The sequence below is a fragment of the Neophocaena asiaeorientalis genome, unplaced genomic scaffold (assembly GCF_003031525.2).
Source record: "Neophocaena asiaeorientalis asiaeorientalis breed wild unplaced genomic scaffold, Neophocaena_asiaeorientalis_V1.1 scaffold607, whole genome shotgun sequence".
Classification (NCBI taxonomy): Eukaryota; Metazoa; Chordata; class Mammalia; order Artiodactyla; family Phocoenidae; genus Neophocaena; species Neophocaena asiaeorientalis.
Genome location: NW_020173405.1, coordinates 462,162 through 473,956, shown reverse-complemented (window position 1 = coordinate 473,956; position 11,795 = coordinate 462,162). Strand labels below are relative to the sequence as shown.

The 11,795-nt window shown below is 54.3% G+C and overlaps 1 protein-coding gene across 1 annotated transcript in view; it reads right to left on the bottom strand.

Annotated features, from left to right (window-relative positions):
* Positions 1-10,526, bottom strand: part of CASTOR2 (cytosolic arginine sensor for mTORC1 subunit 2) — a 33,133-nt gene extending 22,607 nt beyond the window's left edge. The window contains exons 1-3 of the mRNA XM_024747183.1: positions 10,470-10,526; positions 7,486-7,637; positions 86-156 (exon numbers count right to left, since the gene is read on the bottom strand). Coding sequence (XP_024602951.1) covers positions 86-156; positions 7,486-7,637; positions 10,470-10,526 — 280 coding nt within the window. The remainder of the gene's footprint in view (positions 1-85; positions 157-7,485; positions 7,638-10,469) is intronic.
* Positions 10,527-11,795: the final 1,269 nt, after the last annotated feature.

Below are 11,795 nucleotides of genomic sequence, written 5' to 3'. Positions count from 1 at the left end.
TAAGGGGGCTGGGGGCGGGGGGCGGGCAGCCAGCACCCACTGCCAGCCCCAGTCCAGCCAAGCCCCTGGGGAGAGAAGCACTTACCCAGGAAGCCCTCTTCATCGACAATGATGGTGTAATCCTCCGGGGTCTCGGTCAGACTGAAGAACTTGCACCTGGGTGGACGGACAGACAGACACAGGGTATTGTAAGTCCCAGCAGACCCTGTGGCAGCCGCCCGCCTCACCCCCGCCCCCTCTCCCAACGCCGTGACCCGGTTTACCCAGAGCTCTGCCCCAGGCTGCTCGGGGGCTACTTATTTCTCCCTCCACTGCCTCAGTTTTGACTCAGGAGGACTCAGAGAGGCCTAGGGACGCTGATGGTTTCCTCTGCACCCCCGATCTTTGAGGACCCCTGAGCCGGCCAGCCTCCAGGGTCCCCTACGGGCCCAAGGGCAGCTCTGGTAGGGCTCATGCAGATGAACTGTGTTTTCCGTGCCCTCCGCTCCCCACACACATTCTGACCTTGAGGCCTCTGTCGCTGTGTCGTGTCCCCGGCCCATGGTCCTGGCCCCTCTCCTCACCAGCTCAAGAGCTCCCACGGTCATTTACGGCCTAATTCACATCACCCAACCGACAGCCCAGCCTTTAGGGTACTCTTCTCCCTTGCAGGAGAGGATGGCGTGGCTGTCCGTGCCATCGTGCGGCAGGGATCCCTGCGCTGCCACACGCTGCCTTTAGTAATACTGCTTAGCCTGGGGTGTAAGCTGCTCATTTCCTCCCCCAAATGGGACCATCAATTTCCCAAGGCCAGGGAGGGTCTGGCAAACACTCGGTCCGTCTGTATCTCATCCCTGCCGGTCTCAGCCCCGAGCACGCTCTTGGCACCTGGCAGACATGCTGGGCTACGTGTCCAGACAGCCCTTGGGCTGGGCTTTGAGGCTGTCTCCAGCTGAGGGGCTTACCACCCCCTCAACGCCCGTCTCCCTGTCCCCCATCCAGCTAGACTGGCCCCCAGAACACCCGAGGCACAGCTGTAGGGAGAGACGGCATGCACAGGCAGCGGTGTGCAGGAAACTGCCCATGGTCATTGATTTATCTGGTGTCGCTGATCTCAAGTATGGGGCTCAGCTCGGGCTCCATGCCCGATGTGTAAAACCCATCCATCACAGGAAGCCGTGACAGAAGGAGGCCCCACGAGTAAGCCTGGCAAGGGCCCGAACAGCACTTCTACGAAGATTAAAATGGGAAAGGGATCCTGAAGTGGATGCAGCGTTGCCGGGGATGGGGGTGGCCGGAATGTCCGCGGATCTCTGCCCCCCCCCCGCTCCCCTCTCCTGGCAGCCATCCTGCCACACTGAAGCCTTATCAACAGAAGCCCCGCAGCACCCTTTTCACTTTATTCTTTAAATTTTCACAAGTAGTGAGATCAGCTGGAACTGGTAGGACTGCAAAAGGGTACAGCCGTTTGGAAGATGGTTTGTCAGGTTTCTATAGAGTGAAACCTACATGACCGCTGGCAACCCTGCTCCTGGGTATTTAGTCAAGGGAAATGAAAACATACGCCCCACAAAGGCCGGTATGCAAATGTTTACAGCTTTTATCTGTAATCACCCTGAACTGGAAACAACCCAATCGTCCTCCCTTCAGCAGGAGAACTGGGTAAACTGTGGTACATCCACACCAGGGAATACTGGTCAGCAATGGAAAGGACTGAATTACTGATTCTTGCAACAATGTGGACGAATCTCAAGAGCATTTTGCTAAGTTACAGCCAGACTCAACAGGAGACGTGCTACGTGATGCCATTTATATGACATTCTGGAAGGGACTACACTGTAAGGATGGAGAGCAGATGCCTGGTTGCCAGGGGTTGGGTCGGGGCTGACATTTGAGGGCCACCGGGGAACTTTTGGGGTGAAGGAGGTGTTTGGCTCTTGACGGTGGTGGTGACAAGATGATGTACATTAGTCACAACCCAAAGAACTGTACCCTGAAAGGGGCGGCTTCTACTGTACCTGTGCCTTATACCTCAGTGAACCCGGCTTCAAGGAAAACGCTTCGCCAGAGCTGTAAACAAGGGGGCGTTCCCCCGCCACGCCCCCCCACCACAACGCTCTGCTCGAACAGCAGCACCGCACCCTTCAATTTCCCTCCAGCTCTTTGGTTTTCAAATTACATCTCTGTCCCTGCCTGTCCCATATCCAATTGGCAACTACTGCCCGGACAAATGAAATCTATAACTGCTGGGCGACAATGGCAAATTATCACTTAGTGAATGGCAACCACTGGTCTGGCCTAGCTCCCCCACCGCCAATCACCAGATTGCCACAAGCAAGGACTCCCTGGGTGGGGGGAGTGGCCACTCAGTCATCCCAGAGCCTTGAGAAGGCAAACACATGTGGTACTTGCTCCCTGTGCCCTCTCGGGGGTGAGGGATGCTCCAGAAATAGACCATATAAATGGCCCTGGAGGGCATAAACACCAGCAGAAGGCAACATCGGGGGTATGACTATGCTGTTGATGTGACCCGTCTCCAGGGGCCGAGTGCCAGCTATTATCTCGGAATGTGCACCTTGGCGTGGGCAGGCCTCCAGGAGGGTGAGTCAGTCGGAGGGACCTGCAGCTACTGCTCTGGTCACACACTCGGGAGCAGGCCTCTTGCTCTCCTAATTTTACCCCCTCAAGTCCTACACATCTCTGAGCTCACCCCATCTTACCTCCCAAGTCGCTCTGAGATCTGTTTTCCCCTCTCTCCATCACCCCCTCCACGTGAGCGCTTGCCTAGAAGCCTCCCCTTGCCTCACTCCCCCACTCTTGCCTGCCTCCTTGTCTCACGCCCCCAAAGGTGGACAAATACTCTTTCCACTGCCCGGCACCCCTTTCCCTCTTCTTTGGCTGGAGACGTGCCACTCATCCTTCAAGACCCAGTTTAAGCGTTTTCTTTGGGGTGAAACCTTTTCTGATTGGCCCCACCACCTCTTCTTTCTCACTTCCTACCACAGGGGCGATCCTGTCTGGATGTTAAAGCCACTGTGGACAGCTGGGCTTGGTGGTGCATCACATCTCAAAGGGACAGCTCATTTATCTCACAGTGTATGTGTAAGATGCCCTTAGAGTTGGGCTGTGTACAACCTGAACAACTGCACATGATGGTCCTGAGTGCTTTCCACGTGCTATTACAAGTAATACTTGTTTCCCCCAGTGGACCATAAACTCTCACAGGCAGGGACAGTGGGTTCTCTGTACACACACCTTGTACCTGACACTGGCTGGACAGAGAAACAACACTCAAAGTCTGATGAGCAAAAGAGTGGACTGTGGCCACATGACTACCCCCAAAGCCAGAGGAGCCCCAATCAGAGCAAACACTGCTTGCCCCTGTGTGGCACTGCCTTGACTTGCCCCCTCTCTGGGAGGCGCTCAAGTCTCCAGTCCCAACTTCACACTCTCTAATGAGCCGTGGCTAGATCAACACCCCAGATGCCGGGCCCCAGTGTTCGTGGCCTCTCTGTACTTTGTCTACAAGGAGCTGCAGAGAGGACCGAAACCCAGCAATTACCCAGCCTGCTGCTGAGTGCTGTTGGGAAACCCGGGGAGGAGGAGAAGTGTTTGCCCTCTAGACGCCCGCATGGTGCTTAGAAACAGGATGAAACAACAGGGTTAGAGAAAGCAGCCTGGGAGTGCGGGAAGAGGACCAAGAGCCTGGGGTCAAGAGACCTGGGTTCCAGTCCCAACCTGGCACCTGGGGGTGGTGAACCCTGGGCTGCTTCATTCCTCTGTACAATGAGCGACAGGTTCAAGGTGGACTAGTTTCCATCCAGCTCCGGTTTGGGCAGGGAGGGCACAGGCCATATGGAACCCTGTCAGTGCCATAGCGAGGTGGACCTCAAGGGGCCTGGCTAACAAGGCACGGAGAGATGATCCCAGAACTATTGAGTCTGTTTGGAAAATGCTTTTCAAGGGCAGGCAAAAATCCCAACTAGCTCTGTTCAGAACCCAAGACAGATCTGCTGCCCAGGCAGCTGGGCAGGTGGTACATCACAACTCTGGTGGGGAGGGCTCATTCATTGCACAGTCTGTGTAAAGAGTGCCCTTAGAGTTGGGCAGTGCACAACCTGTGCAACTGTGTGTGATGGCTGACCAGCAGGTCCTGCTGGCGCAATCAGATAGATAGGATACAAAACTCTAGAGTCCTGGACAATGAAGTAGGGAGACTGGGGAACAGCAGCTCTGGGAGAGCCCCAGTTCACTGTGGTTCAGGACATACCCCAAGAGTCATGCAAGTCCGACTTCCCTGGTGGCGCAGTGGTTGAGAGTCTGCCTGCCAATGCAGGCGACATGGGTTCGATCCCTGGTCCGGGAGGATCCCACATGCTGTGGAGCAACTAAGCCTGTGTGCCACAACTACTGAGCCTGCGCTCTGGAGCCTCAGCGTAAATAAAATAAAATAAAATAAATAAATAAATAAAAGAATCATCCAAGTCCCCTGTCCAGGGGGCGCCAATGCATCCTTGGGCTCTGTGCACAGAGTACGGGTGCTGGATAGTACTGGAGGCCATACCAGAAAGTCTGCGCCTGTTCAGATCCTCACGGCCCACACATGCCCAGAGGAAAGCGAGGGGACTTTACACTGAAATCCCTTCAGCCTGGGGGAAGATTCCAGCCACCATCTTTAAATCTCTATGGCTGTTGTGGACCATGGGATGGAAGCAATGCTGCTGCTTATGGCTGTGTGACCTTAGGCAAGTTACTTAACCTCTCTGTGCCTCGGTTTTCTCATGTGTACAATGAGATGAAAATATTCAATATCTCCTTCATAGGGTTGTGGTTGAAGAATAAATGCCCAGCATGACTACGGTAAGCACTCAATATGTTGGCTATTTTTCCTTCTTGGAGGACAGAGGCAGCTGAAGTGGAGGACCATGGGGAGGCCGGCTTGCATTCCCAGTAAGAAAAGCTCTAAAGCCAAATGGGCTACAGAGACCAACGGGCTGTCTTGGGAGGTGGTGAGACGTCAGTTGTCTGAGGGGCTGAGCCCCAGGCAGGTGGGCTGCAGTGGTGATGCTGTCTCAACGGAGAGGATAGATTAAGCCGCCTCCAAGGTTCTGTGGAGCGCTGAGTCTCTGATTCCTTGAAACACTGGTTCTTACACATTGACGCCAAGCAACAAGCTTTGGCTGAAGAGCCTCCATTCATCTTCCCAGGAGCCCAGCTCCCACCAGGTAGCCAGTGACGAGATGATGGTTTATGATGGAAGACATTGACTCAGCCTGAAATTCCCAGTGCATCTGTTGGAGCCAAACCTGCTCCCTGGTCTCAACTCCCTGGTCTCAGCTCCCCGACATGCCACGCTGGGACCTCAGGAATCTTCACAGACACTTGACACGTCTGAGCACAGGGACTATCTAGATGGGGGGAGCCAGGGAGGTGTCCTGACACATCACCATCGGGTGGGAGCTCCTATCTGCATCCGCCTCGCCTTCTCCACTCACCTGCTGGCTGGGTGATGGGCCCGCAAGGCTGTCCTGCGCTCCCTTCCTTGTTTCCCAGACACCACAAGGACCCCTTTACATAGTCAGGGCTCAGCAGAAGTTGGCTTTATGTGGAGTCTCTTTGTGCAGAAGACCGGGGTCTCTGGGAGGTGGGAGCTAGCTTTGTGGGCCAGACCCCATCTGGGACCGGGCCTGTTTTCTGTGGGGTCACAATGTGCCCTGTGTCAGCCAGACCCTGCTGAGGTCCCCTGTTGCCCGGCCACAGAACAAGTGCAGCCCTTTGCAATTAGAGCCTGGTCAGCCGGGCTATGAAATGAGCGCAGAGCCTTCACACACACCTGACAGGCCTTGCAGACAGGACTGAGAACAGGTTTCCAGCATGTTCCAGGTACCTATTTGCAACCCGTTATTCCTTTGTTCCAGCAGGGCCTCTGAATGCCCATTTTGAATTTCAGCGCCTGGAAACCCACGCGTGTTTCTCACCGAGTGCAGCCTGCTCAGTCTACAACGAGGGAGCTTCAGCCACATCTTGCCTGCAGCGTGTCACAGTGAGGAGATGGAAGGGCCAGGGTCTGACCCACTTTTGGGGACCACCTGCCCCTGCCTCTGCCAGCCCCGCCGATGCGTTCCTGCAGAAGAGCACAGGAGCCTTGAACAATATACAGCGAGTGACAGACGCGCTCTGGGGCGAGCGTGGTGGCCTCCCGCCTTCCTGGGCTCTTCTTCTTCCCCAAGGACAACCAGGCGGAGGGTGTGTGTCAGGCTTTCTTCTCTTAACCAGCCGTGGCTTTTTCAGCTGGGTCTTCTCCTGGATCTTCAATAGGTCTTTCGTGTTACCTACATTTCATTTCTACTGTCTTTTAACAACTGGAAGCTGCCATTTCAAGTTTTAGTTAGAAAAAAAAAACCTGCATCACGTTCTGTGATTTGAAGGGCAACCCCGAAGAATGTCTTTTTTCTGTTAAGATGGAAAAAAATCTGCTTATGTCTTGGGTGGCCAGAATTGGACAGCGTGGGCAACAGTGTTTGCAAATTCTAGGGTGGCACGCACAGACGGGACTGTAAAAAGGGGCTGGGTAGGGCAAAAGGAATCGCTACGGTCTGGATAAAGCCCCTGTGACCCAGGCGAAAGTGGCTAGATCACTCAGTCATCACAAATTGTTAGGTGCCTTTAATGTATAAAGGCACTGCTTCAGGTGCTGGAGACACACCTTAAATAACTGGATAGTTAGAATTTCCATGGGGGCTGGATAAATAGTGAGTCAGACGGTGGTATGGCTGCACAGCCACTGAAAAAAGTGGATTTGCAATCTAAAGCAGAGCAGGGAGTGCTGCCAGGGGTTGGGGGGTAGGGGAATGGGGAGCAACTGTTAAAAGGGTGCAGAATTTCAGTCTGAGATGATGAAAAGCTCTGGAAGTGGATGGTGATGGTGGTGAAGGGTACAGAACAATGTGAATGTGAGCATTTAATACCACTGAGATATACACTTAAAAATGGTTCAAACAGTATACTTTGTGTTATGTACATTTGTCCACACACACAAAAAAAAGAGCAGGAAAGCTCCCTGTGAGACCTGCAGAAGCTGGAAGAGCGGGCGTGTTGCTGTCCCAAAGCCCTGAGGTGGGTACATGCTGGGAGTGAACGAGGCCAGAGTGCCCACGTGGTGGGGGAGGGGGTATGACAGGTGGTGACGTCAGACGTCATGGGGGAGGGATGATGCCTGTGGCCCCTGTAAGGACTGGGTGGGGCCGAGAGACCAGTGACGAGGCTAGTGTCGTCTCCAAGGAGGCTGGTGAGAGCTAATGGTGACTCGGACCAGGCCGGCAGTGGTGGGCGTGCCTCCATTTACGGCCAGGAAATAATAGTCAACAAATCGGGGCTGGTGAGGTCACTGAGAAACACAAGGTCAAGGCAGGAAACCATTGCCTTCTGTGGCACGTTCTCATCAGTGGCACCAGGAGAGAGGTCAGTGGGCAGAAGGGGTGCCTTGCACTGGCAGAATTTACTCGCCTCTGAATCCGGCCCGGACCCACGGCTTTGGTCCTTTCCTCCATGGAGACCTGTGCCTGGCGAGGGACTGTGGTGTTCCCTGGCCCTGCTCCGAAGGCCCGAGCACAAGCCCCAGAGAACTTCAGGACGGCTCTTCCTTCAGCATGGGCATCCTGGAGGAAGACAGGTGGCATCAAAAGGGTCGTGCCAGGGTAGGAACACCGTCTGTGGAAGGGCAGCGTCTTGCCGTGTGAACACATTCCCAAGTGCAGGGCGTATACGAGGCGCTGACTGGTGGTTCCCTTTCTTCCTTGGGAGGGACTGAGATGGAAAAAGGCCCAAGTGGGCGTCCTGGTTTTTGCCACCTATCCAAGATGAGGCTGGAACAACTCACTGGTCCTCAAATCACACCAGGTTCCTTATCTGTGAGAGAGGTTTGAAGATACCTGTCCTGCAGGGTCATTTAGGATTTAAGGAGGTGTGGAACAAACGTGGAAGTGCTCAAGACCTTGCCTCAGCACGTGTGGCCACTGGATGAAGTGCACTGGCCCGGGGACTGAGTGGATGTCCGAGGCAGCATTCCTGTCCAGGCAGTGCTTGGTCTTGCAGTGGGCTCTGGGTCTCTGCCTGACTTCGGATCTCCCCATTCCTCATGGCCTCCACCCCAACCCTTACCAGCAGGACAGTCAAGTCTCGTGCAGCGGCCCACGAACCCAGCCCAGGTACCCCGGGCAGGCCAAAGCCCCCTGTCCCAGCGCACGCTCACCCTCACCTGCCCATCACCTCCCCAGCGAATGATCACATCCACTGAGGTGCTGAGATGCTTCCCTTCCTGGTCTATCTCTGCTGGTGAGATACCTGCTCCTGGGAGACAGCTGAGTCTATCTCATCCAGATCCCCCATGCCTTGAACAGGAAAGAGGGTCTGTGCGTCATCTGTGTTGACTGAATGAACATGGAGTGTAATTAATGATTGCCATTTCATAGACGGGAAAACTGATGCTCAGTGAGGTTAAGGCGGTTATGACCTTGGGACCACTGTGCTGTGTGGTCTCTAAGGTGGGGGGCAGCCCAGGCGCAGGTGTGGCCTGTGGTATATTCCCTATGACTTAGCTCTTCCCCTGGAAGCTATCCACTGTCTTAAACATGGGTAACCGGAGACACAGACGAGAGAATTGGTAACAGCCCGTCCTTGGTAACAAACACCTGGCTGCAACCCAGATTCCCATCACTGGATGAGGAGGAAAATGATGACAGAAGAATATTACCCAACAGTCAAAATGAACACTCTACAGGGACTTGCAAAACTCCGAATGAGTCTCAGCAGTATAACAGTAGATGGAAAAATAAGTCCCCAACTGTAATGTCCAGCATGGTGTTCTTTTTACAGCTAAAGGCAGCTATGACGGAACAACGACGACAACAAAACCCAACACCTTTAAGACTCCACGGAGTTGCAATGTTACTACATATAAAGGAAGCCAGGGAATAAAGAACACACTACCTGGGGTCTGGGGATGGGCGGGGGAGACCGCTGCTTACATGGAGGGTATCGTCTCCGTCCTGCTTTTGCTCTGGCTTCGCACGTGCTGATTACACTATGGACGTTAGCTAGTTAGTTAAATGCGTAAAGGTGAGCCGTGCAAAGACACACGATGCGTGAGGGTTATGAACCTGCGCTGAGGTCACTGGTGCAAGGATGAGGGGCTGCAGGTGATTGGGACGGGGGTCTGGCAGAAGGGACACAGCCACAGAACCGGAGCCAGGGTAGGCTGCTAGGCTGTAAAAAGGTGCAGGAAACGCTGCCGTTCAAGGGCTACCCAGAGGAGGTGGCCTGAGAAGGGTCCAGGAGCCAGAGTCCGCCTAGAGTCCTAGGATGAACGGACAGGACTCGTCCCGGGGCTACAAACGCACTCCCATTTGGGTCATTCTCTTTGGTCTTGGCTGGTCAGTGATTTGGGGGCTCACTTGGGCTCACGAGATGTCTATTCGATCTCCAACTTGGTCCCCACAGTCCAGTCTCTATTTAATAGTCTGACGGTGCTGTGTGTAAAGGGCTCATGCTCTGGGTCTCAGTTACAGCACCAGCCCTGATGGTCTTATTTTTTTCATTTAAAAACTTAAAAACAAATTTTATATTGGAGTATAGTTGATTTACAATGTTGTGTTAGTTTCGGGTGTACAGCAAAGTGATTCAATTATACATCTATAATATGTATATATTCTTTTTTTTACATTCTCTTCCATTATAGGTTATTACAAGATATTGAGTATAGCTCTCTGTGCTGTACAGCAGATCCTTGTTGGTTTTATATATATAAGTGTGTATATGTTAACTGCACACCCTTAATTTATCCCTCCCCCTCACCTTTCCCCTTTGGTAAGCCCTGGTGGCCTTAGACATTTACGCAGCCCCTGAGCCTGTGTCCTCTCTTATAAACAGGGGGATAACCCCACCGATCACGGGGCCAGGGTTCGAGGTTGGCATCCCTCTGTAGATAAAAGCACCAGGCACCAACGGCTGATCCAACAGCACTGGTTTCTTTCTTTCCTTTCAGTTCGGATAATGGCCCTCATGTTCCCCTGGTTTTCTCTGGAACTGGAAGCTTATTCAACCTCCCCTGTTCCTCATACTGCAGCTGAGGAGACACACACAGACACACACACACACAGAGACAGAGACACACACACACACACACACACACCCACACCCACACACACACCCTCCAAGGATGTTCGGTCAGCAGGCTGAAAACAATAATCAAAAGACCCGACCCTAAAGCAATCTGTGGTCCTCGTCCCCCCAGCCCCGCCCCACCCAAGCTCCTGACACTATTAATTGGGAACCAACGGTCCCTAGAAGATTCGCCATTATAAGACTTTGGACCCACACTGAGGTACTGCCTGGATGGAGTTGCCATCCTGTTGCCTGGCAACTCTGAGATGCCTCAGCTCCCAGGTCACTCTGCGCCTCTCTCACCTCCTGTGGCCCCTCCAATTCTGTACCGTCTGCTGCTGGCTCGGGGGCAGGGTGTCCTGGGTGGGCCCCTTGGCCGACCCCATCCTTAGATGGCCCCCCATCAGCACCGACCTCCAGCTTGGAAATCCCCCAGGGCCTGGATCTTGTCCCTCCACCCCTCTCGGGAGCAGCTCAACCCTCCGTCTCCCTCGTCTCCCCATGCCCACGCTCTGCACTCCAACCTGCATTTCCAAGTTCCTAAGACTTAGGCCGCCCTCTCAAAACATCTCTGCCTTTCCATCCATCTCATCCCCTTTCTCTGGCCTCAGAAAAACGGTACCACTGTGGCAACCTATCTTTAAGCCTCTGTTCCCACTGGCGCCTCTCCCTCAGGAATCTCATACTTGGCTTCCTTGTCTTGGTGACAAACAGGCTCAAGTTTCCTCCGTCCTATAAAAAGGCTCCCTCGTGCCCATCACCTTCTTCCCTCCGCCACCACCAGTCCTCCAGCCACTGCCGCTGGCCTGACTCAACCCTCCAATGGATCTTCCTCAGCTCACCAGTGACCTCCACCAGCCAAAGCTGATGGCCTCTTCCCTCACACCCTCCTGCCCTTGGACCTTTTGGCTGGACCTTACATGGTGGGCCAAGGCCTCAGTCTGGACACTTATACCGACCACAGCAGGGTCTTCCAGTATCGACACTCTCCTTTTGCTTCCTGCAGTGTCTTCTCTTCCAAGCCTCCACAGTGCCCTTCTCTCATTACACCCTCTCTGCCAATTCTCTCCCTCCCAGGGTCCCAGCCCCTGTGGCCCAGGCTTTCTCCCCAAGCCTCAGACTCGCACTTTTCTGCCTATGCCGGCTGGACTGGTCTCAGACTCATGTCTCACATCCGCCCACTGAGACAGGAAGTGTTGATGCCCATTTCACAGATAAAGAAACTGAAGACAGTGACCCGCCAGACAACCAAGGCTGCTGTGCGTGCCCTCATCCTGATGGGACAAAACGGAATCACACACCAGTCGACTCTCAAAACCCACTGCTGTTCCCCTTGGGCGTGGTCGACAGCCGACCACCAGGGCAGAGCCAGGGCCTGGGGCTGCCCTGACCCTGGGGCCGAAGGCTGAGTCATCTCAGAGAACAGTTCTCATTTTCAATGGCTGTGGCTGCCTGTTATGGGCAGCCTGGCTGACACTCGATCTGTTTACTCTCGGATTCCGAACCCAGCAGAGCGAGGCCCTCACAGGGGCCTCTCCTGGGCATCCTGGGCAAGGAGCCCGGGCCGCTCAGAGCCCTGCGGACCTTAAGCCGGGAGGGGGAGGGGGAGACAGAGCGGGGAGAGGAGGAGGGCCATTTCCAGGTAAACTTGTCCA